Source organism: Phoca vitulina, unplaced genomic scaffold (genome assembly GCF_004348235.1).
Source record: "Phoca vitulina isolate PV1807 unplaced genomic scaffold, GSC_HSeal_1.0 scaffold71, whole genome shotgun sequence".
Classification (NCBI taxonomy): Eukaryota; Metazoa; Chordata; class Mammalia; order Carnivora; family Phocidae; genus Phoca; species Phoca vitulina.
The window spans coordinates 10,560,779-10,580,281 of NW_022589774.1; the positions used below are offsets into that span (position 1 = coordinate 10,560,779).

Here is a 19,503-nt window from a genome sequence, read left to right on the forward strand (position 1 = left end):
TATCTATCTATCTATCTATCTATCTATCTATCTATCTATCTAATATGCTTTATTTAAAGAGGTTTAAGACTCCTCAGGAAATGACACTTTTTTCTTTCCTTTAATGACTATTATTATAATGTCGAAATAGTTGTTTCCTTTTCTTTTATTGACTCGCTTCACTTCCCTTCTGGAGCGCTGTGTTTGTCTTCTCAAACTCTTTGCCACTGCAGTGCTTTAAACTGTTGAAATCATTCTGCTTTCATCTCTGCATATTCAGACGATATGAATGCCATTCTTGTACTCTTTTCCCAGAAGTTGTAAATAGTGACACCAGATTTTAGTCCAGTTAAGAATCACACGAATAGTAGTAATCCAAGACATTGGAACCACTTTAAAGAAAAGGGAGATGAGTTAAAGAAGCCTGGCTGTGATTCCTTAATGCCCAAGAAACTTTACAGTGGAAAGTACTAAAAAAATCTGCCCAGAGAGTTTGCAATCAATATTCATTCCAGCAAACTCAAATACCCTAAGAAGGCAGTGGAAATTAATTTGGCTATTTTAACAAAAATGGGTCAAAGAAAGGGGTAAAGAACAGAGCAAAAATAAGATTTAAAACTTGAAATTTAAAAGAATGAATGGCTATACAGTGAAAGGAGTATTTTTAAAAAGTTAAAGTAGAATGGAAGAAGAAATAGAGAAATAATACGCTACGTAAAAGAACCTGGTATTGTCTTTAAAACATCCATACTGGACAAAGAAAAGTAGAAATTATCATTTTAAAAGTCATTGAAATCTTGAATCAAAATTGAAATCTTGAATCAAAATTTGGGAAGAGAGTAGGTTCCCAAAGCAGGAATTAGTTTTCCGAAAATTCAGGAGGAGTAAAACAATGTCGATGATCAGTGGTTCAGAAAGAAGAAAAATCAGTCACCTAAGAATCTCTTGGAGTTCCTGAAGTGTCAGAGAAAGGCAAATAGGCATCTCGATCAGACCCTGTCATTGACTGACCCTGCAGCCTGGCAGGGGATGACAGTGATGATACTGTTGTCACCAGCCTGGCCACCGCCCCTGGCCGCAGCGTATGGTGTGCTTACTAGCGTGAGCCCTTCTGCTAGGGGCCTTTATCTTCCTTTACTGTCGCAGATTTGCTGTGAGCTATTGTCCTCATTTTATCGGTGTGTAAATGGAAGCTCCAGAAAAGTTACATACTTTGACTAACGTCAACCAGCTGGTTAAGCGAGCTCTGGTATCTGAACTCAGTCCCAGACCTGGGCTTCTCACTGTTTTGCTCTTGGGCCTGCCATTTCAGAAGAGCATCGGGATCTCAGGTGCCTTTCCAGCTCATATATACCTAGATCACTGTAATCTGGTTGCAGCCAGAAGTCCATGAAGAGCTAAGGCATATTATCACCGTTGTGATTAGTGTTTTAGTGTGTTAGCATCCTGACATTTTCTAATTTGGGATTATTTACTTTACCCTATGTTGTTTTGCCTGGCTTTATTACTGAATGAACAGCCTGAGCCAGGTCCCCAGACAGCTGTTAGAAATGGGGAAGTTAGGCTTGTTTCCTGGGGAAGGAGATGGGTTACAGGATATGAGGAAAGAAGAAGGAAGATCAGATGGTTCAGGCCCATGGATCTGAGTGCCTGCTTCCTGCTCTTGGGCCCTTGTTGCGTCTTTCCTTACCAACTTACCAACTTACTCCATTCTAATGGTGAAAAATGGAGAAGGCCTCAGCAGTTTTTTCATTAGAGGCCCATTTATAACATAAAAACACCCACCTCAGGCAGTGAGGAATTGGAGAATACGGAGCTACAGAGGTCCCTGAGAAATAATTTGGGTGGGAATGGCAGTGTCCCTTTCCAACAGCAAGAGCTAGAATTCATGGATGCTTAGTAGGGATAGTCCCTGTGTATATCCTTTTATTATTCCCATAATAACCCTATGTATTCTTACTCCTCTCTTACACATGAGGGGTCTGAGACAGAGAAAGGTTAAGGAGCATGTCCAAGGTCACACAGGGAGTAAGGGAAAGCTGGGATTTCAACCCACACCTTGCCCTCTACACTCTGTGTCCTCTGCTTCTTCCCCTGTGATAAAAAGGAGATGGTTTCTCTTAAGAACTGAGGTCAGACTCTCCTGTTCATGCTTTTTTCTTAAAAGTAAGATGTTTTTCTTTTCTTTTTTTAAAGATTTTATTTATTTATTTGAAAGAGAGATAGCATGAGCAGGGAGATGGGCAGAGAGAGAGGGAGAAGCAGGCTCCCCACTAAGCTGGGAGCTGGATGTAGGGCTAGATCCCAGGACCCCGAGATCATGACTTGAGCCGAAGGCAGACCCTTAACCGACTGAGCCACCCAGGCGCCCCGCTTAAGATGTTTTTCAGAACAGTTTTAGATTTATGTAAAAACCGAACAGATAGTACAGCAGAGTTCCCATATGCCTTCCTCAGAGATTCCCTTACTGTTCTTACGTGACTATAGTACATTTGTTAATTAACGAACCAGTATGACACATTATTAACTGAAGTCCAGAGTTTATTCACATTTCCCTACTTTTTACCTCATGTCCTTTTTCTGTTCCAGGATCCCACCCAGGATACCATATTACATTGAGTTGTCGTATCAACCTACGCTCCTCTTGGCTGTGACAGTTTCTCAAAATTTTCTGGGTTTCAATGACCTTTACGGTTTTGAGGTCAGGTATATTGCAGGATACCCCTTTATTGGAATTTTTCTCATAACTAGACTATTTTTCTCATAATTAGACTGAACTTACGAGTTTTTGAGAGGACTATTACAGAGGTAGAATGCCGTTCTCATCACATGCTATCAAGGGTACATACTATCAATATGATTTATGACTGTTGTTGGTCTTGATCACCTGGCTGGAGTAGTAATTTTCAGATTTCTCCATGGAAAACATCTTCCCATACTATATTGTTTGGAAGGAAGTCACAGTGCATAACCCCCAATTAAAGAGTGGGGATTATACTCCCCCTCTGTGAGGGTAAGGTATCTAATCAATGTATTTGGAAAACTTCTGCATGGGAGATTTGTTTCCCCCATTTATTAATTTATTTAAACATTTTTATCAGTTTAGACTGATGAGTAAATTCTTTTATGCTTTGGGTTATAATACAATGCTAGTTTATTTGTTGCTCAGATTGTTCCAGTTTGGGTCATTGGGAGCTCTTTTGATTGACTCGTATGTCACTTTGATATGCATCTCTATCATGGTGGGTGTGTTCGGTTGTTCGAGCCCTTCTTACCTTCTGGCACGAAAAGGTGCTCTAGGCTCACCTTGTATGTTTCCTGCCCCAGTCCTAGAATCAGCCATTTCTTCAAGGAGACCTGGTTTTTTTCATTGCAGAATAGTATCGGAAACCAGGATCTGGGTGCTAGGTGTACTCACTGCTGCTGGGATGTCATTTCTTTTTAGCCCTCTCAGCTGATAGGGCTAGGAGATTCATGTTTACACCAATTATATAAGTACACACATCTAGGAATATTTATGTATAACCATCTGTATCAGTATTATGTTAAACACGAGTTCTTACTGATGTCTCCAACCCTAATCCATGACCACATAGATGGTTTTAGCCTGCTCCCTTTGCTTATTTGTAAATTCCCTCTGCAACAGCGAGAAAAGTGGCATCCACCATCTGCCATGCATTTGCTTAGTTGTTCAGTTTCAGGATACTTGGATGGCGTATCAGAGTTGTCAACTCATACCCAGTGGGAAACAACTTTATCAACTAGAGTATGGTGCTTATCTAGTCCTTAGTCTAATAGACTGCCATTCTTCTGTTTTAAAACAATAAAAATAGCTAATATTTTTTGAGCACTCACTATGTCAGGAACTCTTCTAAATACTTCGCATGTATTAGCTCTTGGCCTCACGATCCTATGAGGAGGCATCCATTATTGTACCCATTTTATAGGTGAGGAAGCTGAGGCATACTGAGGCTAGCTCACAGCTAATGAGCCACAGAACCAGGGCCCCCGTTAGGCCCTCCAGAGACTGTTTAGCCACATTGGCTGAGCTGCTCATGAAAAAGCAGGCATTTCAGAGCCCTCTTAGTTTTTTTCCCTTTTTTTTTTTTTTGACACTGACACACTGAGTAAGGTTTGGTGATATGGGGTTAGGTCTGTACACAATAATTCTCTTCAGTTTCTGTAAATTTGCCTTCAGATGCCAGGGCCTGCACATCTAGTTTGGGAATAAAGGACAGGTGTGTAAACACTCCTGACTTTGGATAATTGGTTTCGGGCTCATCTCCTCCTCCTCTGGGCCCTTCCCCACCCATATTTACTCGGTATTTCTGTGTGTCCTTCCTATCACAGTCTTCCTCCTCCTCCTCCTCACCTTGGAGCTTTTTCTCTTGCACTGCCTCCTGGCCCCTCACTGGCTTCCGTGCCCTGTACTTGCCTGCTGCTTAGCTCTGAATCTGGCCCTGTTTGCATTGATTTCCCTGAGCCTCTCAGCATTCCTCTTTCACTTTCCCTCCCAGCCTTCTAATCCCTGCTCAGCCTCTGCACCAAAAATGCACAATGGAAAATGTACGAGAAAGCCTTGCAAGATGACCTTGACAAGTCCAGGTAGTCATGTTTCCATCTTTCCCAGGCTTTTTCAGAAAAAAAGGGAAACAAATTCTCTGTACCTTCCTTTGTTCTTTCTTGTCAGGGAAACCATCTTGCGGGGGGTCTCCGAGGCAGCCTCTATCTGGCAGCCTTCTCTGAAAAGGAAAACCCCCTCTGTGACTAGGAGAACCAGGCGGGTGTGGGGGGCTGTCTAGCTTAGAGTCAGTGTCAAGGTCACCTTCCTTTCTTTCCCTGAAGAGCAAGGTGCATTGGCTCCCACCCTCAGGGCTTGGCGGTGTCACCTGCCACATTGATTCAGAGGCCCACCCTCCACATGGATTTTCTTATCTTTTATCTATAGTAGGAAAAGATCCAGTTTTTGGAGAATATCCGAACGTAGAAAAAAACATTTTGCTGCTTTTGAAAAAATGGTTCCGCGTCTTATTAAGTAACAATAAATTATTATCTCAGATTTCTGGGGAGAGAAAAGAACTCTAAATGGACAGAGTTATTATTTTTGTCCTGATAATCCTATTTCTTGGCTTGGAGGTTACACATCATGGGAGAAATGACTTCATATTTTGAAAATTTCTTATTAAGCCTTTGACCAATTGTAGAATATTTTACTACCAATGGGATTTTAATATGATTTAGTACCTGTGCATTCAAATCCCTGCATGTATTTAAAAATCTGTGGTTTGAGCATCCTGGCAGCCTAGACGCTCACCTCAGGCAGCCCAGTTACTCTGCACTGAAGGTCCCCATGGCGGCTCTCAGTATGTACTGGTTCCTTGTCCCTCTCAGCGAAGGCATCTGTCTCATATTTTCCAGCCAGGTATTATTAAGTGTGATTTCTGTTTGGCTGAGAAATGAGTATAGCAAATCTCACTGTGCTGCATTCCTCCCCTCTCTTCCTATTCTTTAAACAGGTCTTCTGTACATCCCCTGAAACTGTTTTGCCCTCTCTCACCTCAGGATCTTTGCTCACGCTGTTGCCACGGTTTTCACCCCAGTAACTCTTCCTTATACCTGAGATCTCAGCTGAACATTGTTTCCTAAATCCTTCTGTGGGATTCCCTGTTGTGATGTTCACATATGTGGTTTTTATGAATATGGAAAACAAAGTGCACTCAAATACTGTTAGTGTAATTAGTGAATTAAATCTCCCCACGGCTCTGTTTCCTTAGAAGTAAAAGCCTTAGACGCTGTGTCCTTCAGTTCCATGCATGGATGTCTGAGCATGTCTTCCTGTCCCTTACAGACCATTGCAGTAGGTTGGAGAGGGTGGCCAGGACTGCCTGAGGTAGAAAAAGCAATCCTGGTCGCCCCCTCGGCTATCAGTTTGGGCTCCTGCCCCTGGCCCCCCACCCAGCATGCTTACTTGGGACCGAGGGGGTGTTGCTCTGTAACGCATTAAAGATGACTTCGGAAAAGGAGCTCACGTACTGGGTTTAGATTATGTCACAATCGCGATCTTTCCGCTCGGTCTCTTCACAAGTCATTCATTCAAGAAGCACGTCTTGTGGTTTGTATTAGAGTTTGGGGTCCCTGAGTTGATCTGTCCCGACGAGGTTGCCTTACGCGGGTGGGGGGGGGGGGGGGGGGGGGGGGGTGCGCGTTCGCGCATGCGTGCACGTTCGCACATGCGCGTAGTCTGTTTCCAATGACTTCCTGCAGCAGGCCTGGGGCCCCACGTGGTGTACCACGGTGTGGATTCCACGTCATCCTTTCTGTGATAGAGGATTCTCTGAGTGATGTCCATGAGTGCTGATTGATTTTCACTGAGCCCTTTTACCTTTTTAAGTCCCTTCCTTTTGTGATTTATGGCAAGTAGTTTTAAGACTGCCAACAGTTAGGTTTCTCTGTAGGTACCTGGAAATGCCCGTATTGCCATCCTGTGGGGTGAAAGCACTGAACGGTGTCAGGGAGCTGCAGGCAGGTATTACTGCATGTCTCCTCCAGGTCGGGGTCAGTGGAGTTGAGGGACCTGGCCAACTCCCTTTGTTCACAGGTGGCACAACTAGGACCCATCCGAGCTGGTTTTCCTCCTTCATCCTCCTTCCTTGTTCTGGTGCAGCGCCAAGTAGCTTCTCTAGCTTAATAGTCACACCTTTCCTGTAAGTTTGTGATTTTAAACCAGATTTCCCTTCAGTATGGAGGTTCTTTACATTCTCCCAAACAACCAGTTCTGGTTGGGACATAAGTTCGATCTTCGGGGTGGAGCCATGAAGGGTGAGATGGAAAGGTGTTGGCCAGCAATCCCATTGGCTGCCATGATTTTGTGATGTTCCTTTCCTTTTTGAAATATTAAATGTTTCACATTTTATCTGCTTTATAGCCTATCAAGAACAGGAAGTTTCTTCCCAGGACTGGTAAACATAAAGCTACTGTGAGCATTGGGCACGTGTCCAGGTCTTTCCAGAAAACCTCCCTTCCTGGCATGCTGATAGCCACCCTGCTGATAGGAGGGCAGGGGTCTGCCTCGTGTTGTGCTGTTTGTGTGTTTCCTTCCCTTCTTCTCTTCCTTCTTCCTCCCCCCCTTCATTCCTCTTTTCTGTGAAATTGCTTTTTCTAGCCAAGTCAGTGTCTGGGTCTATAGTGAACTTTCAAAGTCCTCTTAGGCTAAACTGTGGGAAGGGCACTGTCACAAAGGGTAGAAGGAATAGATTACCAGAGCTAGTTAAAAACATCAGACTGAGGAGGACGAAATGTGCACCTAAAGGCAAGTACAATCTGGACTCAAGTCCCTCTTCAGAACTCCCCTAGCCCTTCCAGGCTGCAACTTCCATGAGAATAAGCTCTAAATAATGTGTCCCATAGAAATGCGTAAGTACTCAGAGATGTAAACAAGGATACATATTTTGTAATTGTTTGTGATCGTGAGAACATGAAAATAACTTGAATATTTGCACACTAGTAGAAGAATGCTTACATTAATGATGATGTGTCCATGCAGTGGAATAGTATATGTAACTCTGGGAAACAATAAGGTAGATCTTGAATGGAGAGGTGTCGTTTTCATATATTCGGTGGGGCAAAAAAAAATCCATGTTGGCTTATATATACATAGCATATTTATTTAAATATATATACATATCTCTTGAAAAGTCTAGAAGGATATACTCCAAACTGCTGATAGGTAGTCATGGAAATGGGATTAGAATGAAGAGGACATAGGTATTTTGCTGTTTTAGTTTGTATACATTTATAATATTTACTTCTTTGCAATAAAGAATCAGCTTTGTAATTTTTAAAACTAACAATTATGGGAGGCCAAGAAGGCAATGATATATTAATATCTTTTCCTATCTGTCTTTTACCTGTGATTCTGAATTTCTGCCTGGGTTTTCTTTCAAGTCATGAAACCGAGGAGTCACTAGGGTCATTGCATTGCTGGTCTTGTTGTTAGGTGGAGGCTCTTTTTACTTTTATTGATTGATGTGCATTATCATCCCTCCATGACTGTTCTTCCATCAGTATCATTGGCAGTGTATCCTCTCACTGAAGTATTAAATATTAAATGAGTAGTTCTACTCATGAAATCAATTCGCCCTTCTTTTGAGAAGGACAAAAGTGTACGTAAGAATCAATGTGACGGAGGCAAATGTCAGGTTTTCCTGCCTTCCGGGCTATGAACCCACCTGTGTGCCTACTCCGGTTCTGGGCTCTGTGCTTGTCAGCCAAGAAGAGAAAGAATTCATAGGAAAAAAGTCCCATTCCTTAGAAAAATGACATATCAGAATGCCACTTCATTTTCTTCTTTAATTCATGATATTTGTTTTTTGTGAAGAAAGGAGAAATAACGAATGCTTTGTGTGGGCTGTCAGAAAGTAGAAGTCCATCAGTTTTGGGGGTGGTGGTGAGGGTTTCACCATATGAATGGCGGGGGGGGGACACAAGCATGGATATGGAACAGATGAATAAACGGCAAACCAAGGATCGTAGGTCCACTGACTAGAAGCCTGTTCATTTCACTTAGGTTTTCATTTAATCCCAGAGCTCGTATTAATTTCTTCGAACTTTTTAGAAGGAAGGGAAACTTTTGTTTGGCTTTTTATTTAATCTGTACTAAAGATTTAGAGCATATTTTAATCATTTCTGTGGCTTTAAATTCCAGCATTTGATGGCTTTATGTCACCGAATACTTCCGACGTACGCATGTAAATATTATAGTTCCAGACACCTTCATGTCCTCATTGGTAAAGCAACGATATCCATAGCAGTGAAAACAGTTAGTAAATTTATTTTTCTTCTGTTTGCACTCTACTTCCAGAAGTTAAGCCTTGAATTGGCTTTAGCTGTACGTATGCCTGGATTGTAGTCCTGCTCTGTGGTAGGAAATTGGGACATGTAGAATTTAGACATGCCTGCGAAAGCCCAGCCTGCAGGTCCACATCGATGGATAATATTACCTTGTGGTCTCTTTATAGTTTGTTAACTAAGTAAACAATTTGTTTGAAGTATACTTAAATGATCATTTCTAAAGGTGCTAACATATTTTTTTATCAGCTGAAAAATTTTGGTCACTGGGGTCTTCAGCTAAAACGAAGTGTCCCATCAATAACATGTGGATTAATTTATAGCCCCCATCACCTGCAGCCATCATCAGTGCATTTGCGTTAGCCATGGGGGCGGCTGGTCAGTAAAGAGGCAAAGTACTGTCCTTCCTGGCAGACACAGCCTGGCACGTCCTCTTTGAAGATGAAGCGTAGAATCGCAGCACTCAAGACTTTTTATCCTTTTTGCCAGTCAGCTGTTTGTCTGTTCCCCTGGATGAGGGGCTGCCCCTCACCTAAAGACAGCACAGTTGTGTTATTAGTAGCGTGGTGGGGGGGGGGGGGTGTGTGGCCCTGGCTCCTCGTGCCCCGGCCCCTGTCTCACCCGACACAGACCCTGCTGAGCCATCGGAGGGAATCCCCTTCACCGGGGCTTTGCATCTCCACATTTTCTCCTTTACTTTACAAAGACCTACTTCTCTAAGAGGTGCTGTTTCTCCCACAGATTCTCCTCTTATAATTTGAGAAGCAGAAGGATAATTGGGGGAGGACGTTTTTTTGGCACTTAGGCTGAACCCCTGGGAATCTTTGTAAAATTAAATCAGTGCTTTTATCTTTTCCCAACATAGGCACTTCCTGTCAGTAGACTGATTTCGGGTCCACCGTCAGTCAGTGATTTTCTAAAATGTCGGTCCAGTTGATTTTGTGGTCTCTGACTTGAGTGAAGCCAGAATTGGAAACCCATAATCTCACTGTCACAGATTGCTTTGAAGTTGCTTCAGGACTCACTAAATCTTCTTCCACGTGTCTTTTTTTTTTTTCCTCCTGTGCGGGTTTTTCCAAAGTTGATAAGTTGATGGTCCTTTGTCTTTTTGGAACTTATCAGTCTCTCCCGTGCTATACAGCCACCACTTAAAATAATAAAGATGTAACCAGCTTGTTTTCTAGCGCTTTAACTTCACTGACACTGCCAGGAACTTCGGGATGAATTCTCTGTTGACCCCAAGTCCTGTGGAGTGTTCTGAGTGAGGCCACAGTGTCCAGGCCCTGTTTTGAGCCCCCACAGCCAGTTGGGTGCAGTGACTCTCCCTTTCTATTTCTCAGTGCCATCGCCTCCATCCTGAGGGCCTGGCTTGACCAGTGTGCAGAGGACTTCCGGGAGCCCCCTCACTTCCCTTGCTTACAGAAACTGCTGGATTATCTCAAACGGATGATGCCAGGCTCTGATCCAGAGAGAAGGGCACAAAATCTTCTTGAGCAGTTTCACAAGCAAGAAGTGGAAACTGACAGTGAGTACTTGCTTGGTTCCAGAGAACAAGCTAGATTCTGATTCTGCAGGCTCCATGTTGAAGATAGGTTCTCCCTATACTTTTTTTTTTTTTTAAGATTTATTTAGTTGTTTGAGAGGAGAGAGAGAGAGTGCAGGAGGGAAGGGGAGAGGGAGAGAGAATCTCAAGCAGACTCCTCACTGAGCGCACAGTCCGACGTGGGGCTCGATTTCACGACCCTGAGATCACGACCTGAGCCAAAACCAAGAGTCGGAGGTTTAACCGACTGAGCCACCCAGCCGCCCCAAACTGTTCTCCCTTACTTGATGAATGACCTTGGTTTGTCTCAGAGAGACAAGCTGCTGGAGGATTGGTGGTGGATAAAAATTCTAAAGTTTATCAAAGTGCTAATTACAGAGCCTCAGCCTTCTAGAGCCAAGAAGGAGATTTTTAAGACCACCTAGTCTGGTGCTCTCACTTTATAGAAGAGGAAACTGACTTTGAGAAGTGAAGTGATTTCCTTGAGTTTCTTCTAATACCGTAAAGAGGATCTTTTACCTTCTCTTGTCAACATGTCCCACGCTGAACTTGATTTTGCCTTTTATTATCTGTCTCCTGGCTCCTCTATCTAATGAATGGAAACCCCTCACAACCACCCCCATTCAGCAGGCAAAGAATTAAATCCAGTTGTGCTCCTGCCCTCAGAAAAGTTCAAAAAGCCCTGAAAAGGTATTTCTCTGTCAAGCTGGAAGACATCACTGTCACTGAGCTTGCCAGTGGCCTCGTCTTGTCAGAGGAAGTTTCTGTGGCTGTTTTTTCCTATTGGAGGAACTGACTGCCTGTTTTCAAGGACAAAGGAAGGGCCACCACTGCAGGTCGTGGGCTGCTTGAAATTATCTTTGAAGAAAGTCAGAGCGAGGTTAGGACAGGCTTTCAGCCTGACGATTTATTCCCTCGCTGGCCTGCTGGCTGATGGTTGCCATGGCGGCTGACCCACTTGGAGCTTTTGACAGGCATTTCCCTGAAGTGACGCCCGATTTCCTCAGTGAGGGAAAGGAAGCGGTTCCTCACGACCGATAAGGGAAGCTGCATCAGTGCCAAAGAAAATAACCTTACATTCCAAACAGTACCTGTGGAATTGTTTTACGTTTGGGGAGTCAGAGCAGGGGGAACATGCAATCGCATCCTGAGAATCCGACTGCCAAGTACTCTGTATCTCAGATGACTTCATCTGCTGGGAATGTTGGAATACCAAGGGCACTCCTCCAGCTGCCGGACCTCCACTCCCTTCAGGGCCTCCCCGCCTGTCTCTGAGCCGGAGTGGAAAATGCTGTGAGAGCCCAGCTCTCCCCACTGGGGCTGCCCCTGGCTCCGGGCCTAATTGGGGAACCGGTGGGACCAGTCGTTCATTGTTTCCGACCCAGCGACTGGAAGGCAGAGCTCATTTGGCAGGCTGAGGCAGGGGAGAGGGAGATTGCCTGACTTTGGAAAGGCTTTTAGGCAATGCTCAAAAATGAATTTTTCCTGAGTTTGGAAAATTTTAATCAAGAAAGCTCTAAACTCTCTGTTTATGAAGTCCAGGGGTCGTTATTGAAAAAGGACTTTTAGGAGCTTGGTTCTCATGGGCGTATTTTGCCCAATTTCATGCTGGCAAAAGCAAAAGTTCACCTACATTGTTTTCCAGTAGTAAAATTTTGCTTCGAGTTTTTACTTCCCTTACCTCTGGAAGGGAGCCAAAAGCAGAAACAGTGAAGGCATGGCCTAGGCCCTGGAGAGACAGGACCATGTAATCTTTACCCACAGCAACATCCCAGGCACGTATGGGTCACTGTGAGTGTTTGTTGGCTGAGTGAGAGGATCTGACCTTACCACACATCCTCTTTGGCTGAAATGGGTCAGCCTCTGCATTCCAGAGCCACTGGGATAGATTGACATAGTAGCTAGCAAGAGGGATGGGAGGCCCATTCTGGAGCTTTGTTTGGGATTTCAGATTTCTTCTTCCTCCACTGAATTGAAGAGTACCGCCAGAGTTGCGTGGAGGCAGAGTGGTGAAGTCATAGGGTTTTAGCTCTCCTGAGCTCGTGCCTGTTTGTGTTTCAGACTCCAGAGGCAGGCAATGATTTCCTCCTACCTCCTCCAGTCGTAACCCAAGCCCATTAGCATCAGCACCTTCAGCTCGCCTGTGGTAGGGAGGGGATTGTTGGGGAGTGGCACCCTTAAATCCCATGCCGGACCCTGGACTTGGCAAGTCCCCACGTGGCGCTCTGATAGGAGGAGTGATGTAATGTCTACTCTCAGCACCCCTTTCCCCTGGGAAACCAAGAAAAAGAGAAGGCCACCCCCAACTTGACCCAAGATGCGTAAAAGTCTTCTTCTACAAAGAAAAAGAGAAAAAGCTTAAAATGTAAACATCCTGGGGGAGTAGTAACATACCGATTTACATTTCTGCCAAGATAAGGTATAACTGAATGCAGCTAGATTTTTTTTTTAATTTAATTTTATTATGTTATGTTAGTCACCATACAGTACATCATTAGTTTTTGATGTAGTGTTCCATGATTCATTGTTTTCGTATAACACCCAGTGCTCCATGCAGTACGTGCCCTCCTTAATACCCATCACCAGGCTAACCCATCCCCCTACCCCCCTCCCCTCTAAAACCCTCAGTTTGTTTCTCAGAGTCCATAGTCTCTCATGGTTCATCTCCCCCTCCGATTTCCCCCCCTTCATTTTTTCCTTTCCTTCTTCTAATGTCCTCCATGCTATTCCTTATGTTCCACAAATAAGTGAAACCATATGATAATTGAGAGCCCAGCTATGGACCCTCAACTCTATGGTCAAATAATCTTCGACAAAGCAGGAAAAAATATGCGATGGAAAAAAGACAGTCTCTTCAATAAATGGTGCTGGGAGAATTGGATAGCTATATACAGAAGAATGAAACTCGACCATTCTCTAACACCACACACAAAGATAAACTCAAAATGGATGAAAGACCTCAATGTGAGACAGGAATCCATCAAAATCCTAGAGGAGAACATAGGCAGTAACCTCTTTGATATCAGCCACAGCAGCTTCTTTCAAGATACATCTCCAAAGGCTAGTGAAACAAAAGCAAAAATGAACTTTTGGGACTTCATCAAGATAAAAAGCTTCTGCACAGCAAAGGAAACAGTTAATAAAACAAAGAGGCAACCCACAGAATGGGAGAAGATATTTGCAAATGACGCTACAAACAAAGCGCTGATTTCCAAGATCTATAAAGAACTTCTCAAACTCAACACCCAAAAAATAATCAAGTCAAAAAATGGGCAGAAGACATGAACAGACACTTCCCAAAACATACAAATGGCTGACAGACACATGAAAAAATGTTCATCATCATTAGCCATCAGGGAAATTCAAATCAAAACCACATTGAGATACCACCTTGCACCAGTTAGAATAGCAAAAATTGACAAGGCAAGAAACAACAAATGTTGGAGAGGTTGTGGAGAAAGGGGAACCCTCTTACACTGTTGGTGGGAATGCAAGTTGGTACAGCCACTTTGGAAAACAGTGTGGAGGTTCCTCAAAAAATTAAAAATAGAGCTACCCTATGACCCAGCAATTGCACTCCTGGGTATTTACCCCAAAGACGCAGATGTAGTGAAAAGAAGGGCCATATGCACCCCAATGTTCATAGCAGCAATGTCCGCAATAGCCAAACTGTGGAAAGAGCTGAGATGCCCTTCAAGAGACGAATGGATAAAGATGTGGTCCATATGTACAATGGAATATTACTCAGCCATCAGAAAGGATAAATACCCAATGTTTACATCAACATGGATGGGACTGGAGGAGATTATGCTAAGTGAAATAAGTCATGCAGCGAGGTTTTTTTTTGTTTTTGTTTTTTTGAGAACAGATTTGACAGGAGAGCAAGGAGTGTGGAGGGGATGAGGTGGGGGATAAGGTTGGAAAACAACCCAGGAATTGGGAAAGGTTCTAGGGAAGGGAGGCTGGGGTTCAAGTTCAACTTCATCCAGTTCCACAGTCTTTCAGAATGGAGTCTGGAGTTCCTAGTCCATGGGCTGAGTCCTTCAGCTTTTGATTTGGAATCCAAGTAGTTATTATCGTGATTTTTTTTCTCACTTCTTCAGTCTGTGTCCTGTGTAATTGGCTAATTGAGGATCTTATCTATAATAAGGCTCAGGTGAATTTAGTTTCAGGCTGTTCTGCTTCACACATACTTAACTTTAGGTGGGAAACTGAAAGCTACTCCAAACATCTTGAGAATTCTAAGGACTGTCTTAGAATTCTGAGGACTTCATCAGCATTTCTGACACCAACATGGCCCATTCTACTCCCCAAAGCCTGGCCTGCTTTTATGCCCAGTCTTCCCAGGCTTCTGGTTATAATTGGCCAGTAATTACGAATTGCATAGTTGGGGCTTAGGAAGTGGCTTGATGAGTCCTTAAGCTGAGCAGAGAGTATGAGAGAGCCCAAGATGAGGGAAACCCCCAGAATGTAGCCCAACTTTGCTTCTCTAGACTTTGCCTCATCGGGCTATGTCCCTGGCCTAAGAATCTGGCTTATCAAAGGGATAACATGAGGCCTCTGAACTTAATAAAGAACCTACAGAGATTAAGCAGACCTCCATTTCACTCAGATTCATTGTGCTTAGGATTTCTCCCTGTGGGTTTTCTGAAGGATTAGCCCTCTTCTTTCTAAATGAAGGAAGTGCAGTTTGACTCTACTAACAAGGTCATAAACAGTGGCACCAAAATGCTAATTTTTTTTTTCCGTCTATGAACAGATGGGTTTCCCAGCACCATCTTCTTCAGCCTGGAAGAGGAAGAGGAACTGGAAGGTGGAGGGCCTGCAGAATTCACGTGCTTCCCAGAGGATCTCGTGGCAGAGCAGCTGACCTATATGGACGCAGTAGGTCTTCTCACTGTGCCCCAGATGGGCTTCCACTTAAATGTGGGGACTGACAGTACTGGTGGCCTGGGGAGGCCAGTGGGGGAATGTGATTTAAGTCTTTTGTGATCCTTGAGAGAGGCCGTGCCTATAAATGCAGAATGAAGATGTGACTTGAATCAATCATCTGAATAATTCAGGCCTAAGCTCTTCTTGCAATTCTGGGTGAAGGTGCTTTTTACTTGGCACTCGATACGCAGAGGGAAATAAGAATTCTAATTCTCATGAAACAAAATCCACCCTGTTCCATGGGTATTTCTCTCCCTCCAGACTCATAAATATTTCAAGATCTGAATTGTTTATTTGGAGGGTTGTAAAGTGGTCAAAGTATAAATTAGGATAAAATAAGTTCACTGAATCCACATGTGACTCTGTCTGGCAGTTCATGTCTATGTGTGTTTCCTGTACTTTTGAATATGTTTGTTAGCCATGCATAGTTGACGACATTGGTCACGTGTCTTAGCACAACGTTAGCTGGTAAATACCAGTTAAAGGAAAGAGGGCTATTATAAATTATCATGATGGTTTTAGCTCTTCTGCACTTACCACTTTGAAGAAAGCAGCATAGAAAGTGACAGAGTTTCCATCTAGGGAGCATGCAAATAAATTATCAGAAGCAAATCAGAGTCTATGTAAAGTAAATCCTGATGTTCTCACTTTCATACAAACCCTTGTATTGAATTGTCATACAGATGAGAATCAGATTTGGTCAGCAAATTTGCTTTGATTTTGTTCCACAATTGACAGCATCAAAGAAAGATAGGAAATCTCATTGGTGATGACTTTCAGGCAAAGACCTGGAAACCAGGCTGTAACTTCCTTTCTTCCTTTTACTCTGTGACATTGAGTGGTATTGCCTTTTATATACTTACATTCTTCATTTTAGAAATCCTGTAGAACACATTGATGATAATGCCATATGCCCTGTCCTTCTTTGGATCACCTGTCGGGTGGTCACTGGGCGTCCATATGCATTGTACCCAATTCATGATCGTGAGTGCCCAGAACATATCCTCGATATGATTCTGAGGCCAAAACCCTCTCGACCACTAGTATAGATTTGTACCCGTCTTTCGAGATAGAAAAATCAAAATGTGGTTGGTCATTTAAAATTTTCTTTTGGTCGTTGTGTTCCGTTTGTGCAGTCGAGCAGATTTAGAAGGAACATGTGGGCTTTTCTGACCAGTTAACATATTAATTATTTACTTTTGTCCATTGAAATAGACACGATGAGTCAAGTCAAGTAGAAAAGGGTTGTTTGTCCATTTACAAAATACCAGTTCACAGATGACCCAGATGATGTGCTTTGCCATATGCAGTGTCTGTGTCCTGAAAGCCCGTTTCTCTTTCGTTCCAGCAACTGTTCAAGAAAGTAGTGCCTCACCACTGCCTGGGCTGCATTTGGTCCCGAAGGGATAAGAAGGAGAACAAGCATCTGGCTCCTACGATCCGTGCTACCATCTCTCAGTTTAACACGCTCACTAAATGCGTTGTCAGTACCATCCTGGGGGGCAAAGAACTCAAAACTCAGCAGAGAGCCAAAGTCATTGAGAAGTGGATTAACATTGCTCATGTAATTGTCTTTTTTTTAAATATTCTTTGTATTTAGTAGATGTTGGAGACTACTCCATCTCTCTGTTTAAAGGGGTCTATGCGTTTTGCAAGGCAATCAAATGACCATATGTGAGGGACCATTGGGTTTTTGTTGCTGTTATTGTTGTTTCTCCAAAGAAGAAAAATTGCTTTTTTAACTTAGGAGCTTATTTTTGCTCTTTAAAGAAAATTGGTCCCTTGCACACTTCTTTCTGCTCATGGGCCTGCACACTGCTGTGTCTCCAGGGTAAGACATCCATCTGCTTTTCCCCTTATTTTCACAAACTGAGTCAGTTCTGCCCATGTTCAGTAAATAGAACTTGATGATAGTCTAAGTGTTAGACAGACTACTCTTCAACGCAGAATGATTACCTACCTAAGCACCCTTCCAGCACCTGGAAGCATTATATCTTCTACCGATATAAAGAGCTGGTACATTCTCAGAATCCTGAATCTCTTTTCCAAAGGACTGAGATGCACAGATTTCACATTGATCTGGGGCTTTTCAGAGGGCCTTCTATCTGAAGTTGGAGGGACAGAGTTTATTTCTAGGCCTGGTTACATTCTGTTGAGTGTCAGTCTGGTCTCTTGGGTCAGCCGCTTACATACTGTATGACCTTCACTAATCAGCATCTTCATGATTCAGAAAAGGTGAACAGTATTCAGTCACTTGGTCACCAGCTATTTCATGAGCTCTTAAATGCACGTGAGCTACAGTTTTATGTACTTAGGGGACATCATTAGGATAAGCACAATTAATGTGGTCTTACAGGAGCCTGTAGACAAACAAGAAAGCTAAGATAGACTGGAATGATCTCAGCTGAAGCAAAAGAGGAGTGGGGCCCTATGAGATAAGTTACAGCTTTGGAGGAGGGAGAACTCACTTCTGACTGGGGGGATCAAGGAAGGCTTCACAGATAGGATGACATTTGGATTTAGCTTTGAATACTAGATATAATTTTTGATATTTGAAGATTGGGTAAGTTTTTTTTTTTTCGTAGGCAGAAGAAATTACATCAGCAAGAGCTATGTAATTAATGACTTTGAAACATAAGTATTATGTAAATATCTTATTAGTCAGTGTTCTGGGTTATATGGGTCAACCCTCAACCAAAACCCATTTTGCTTTCTATGCTAATATATATTTGTTTCATTAAGCCCTCATGTTCAGGGCATAGTGCTTAAATTTTCACACACACGCTCTCTTCTTTCTCTCTCCCTCTCTCCCTCTTTTCAACATTCTCTTTTGTTGTCTTTAATTAAAGAGCAGGGCCATAATTGTGCTAGGAAATTTGCCTTATTTTGAATTGTTAGGTGGTCTGTTACCACAGATGTTTTAGTATATAAAAAAGTAGGAAAATACTGTCTTACAACTTAGATTTCTCCTATTCTGAATTGAGCTTATTTCTCAAGAGCTACAAAAGAAGTTCTGATAGAGTGGAACAGAGCATGGAATTTCTGTCTTCTTAAAATGATAAGAAAAAATATATATATATTTTCTGCCATAAATGCTATATCCTTTAATCCATTCAACTGCTTAGAAAATCTGTAGCGAGAATACAGCATCTGTGTGTTTGACAATGTGGCTCAAACCATGACTTTTGGTCCAAATTAAATATAAATTGTGCATTTATGTGATAATAAGAAATACAAGTTGAATAATTTGAGGTCTATTCTAAATCCCATAGCACATGCTTAAAAGCCAGGGGTCCTTGCTCTTGGTGATGTAGTTTCCTAATATTGAGCATGTCGTGTCCCTTGAAATTGTGTGGAGTAATTTAATAAAATAATGAAACTCATAGGTGGTTTCCTGCCAAGATTTATCTTACTTTTCCTGCATTAATCATAGTTAATTTCTATCAAGAGGATATTTGAAAAACGATAAAAATTTTACACAGAAAATATTTGTGACCTAATGTGATCATATTTTCTTGGACTGGCCTGGCTGCTATGTTTTTGTTTTACTTTTGCATCTCCTGGAAGATACCTCCCTTTCTGGAAATGGGGCCAAATGTCTCTTGTACTCCTTTAAACCCTTAACTGAAGCCTCTTTCTGGATAATGTGTTCCATATGTCTATTACAATTTGCATGAAGTATCTGTGCCTGAGTTCCTTTATTTATTGCAAGTTTCTTGATTTTTGGAACATAACTTTTGGATTCTGAACCTTTGTTGAACCATGCTCTCGTGGGCTTGGGTTTCCAGACTGACCGTATTTCACAGTGCTCTCTCTCTCTTGCTTGCTCGCTCGCTCTTTCTTTTCAAGTAAGGGGAGGGCATAGAGAAATTTAAAAAGAGTGGGCATGACTTTTGTGAAATACTTGACTCTAAGAAAAAAATGTTTGGAGGTTTGTTTGTTTGTTTGGCATAGTTTTAAGTAGCCAGATTTTGGCAAGCTAAGTTAGAGAAGGCTGTTTTTCCTTCCTATTCAGGATTAGCATGTCTTCATGAAATGACCTTGGAAGCAGTGTGCATTTATGCCCAACCACCCTGGGGTCTCTTGCTTCAGATGTTCCGCACAAAGCCAAACCCGTGCTCACACAGTGTACTCAGTGGATATATTACACTCCCAAATGCCTATATATTGAAACATCTCCTTTGACATAAGGCATAGCCCAC

General features: G+C 42.7%; 1 protein-coding gene across 2 annotated transcripts in view; it reads left to right on the forward strand.

The window, feature by feature from the left end:
* Positions 1–19,503, forward strand: part of RGL1 (ral guanine nucleotide dissociation stimulator like 1) — a 231,790-nt gene that overhangs the window by 174,338 nt on the left and 37,949 nt on the right. For both annotated transcript variants that reach the window (XM_032393204.1, XM_032393205.1), the window contains 3 exons: positions 10,089–10,351; positions 15,129–15,253; positions 16,650–16,865. In XM_032393204.1, coding sequence (XP_032249095.1) covers positions 10,089–10,351; positions 15,129–15,253; positions 16,650–16,865 — 604 coding nt within the window. The remainder of the gene's footprint in view (positions 1–10,088; positions 10,352–15,128; positions 15,254–16,649; positions 16,866–19,503) is intronic.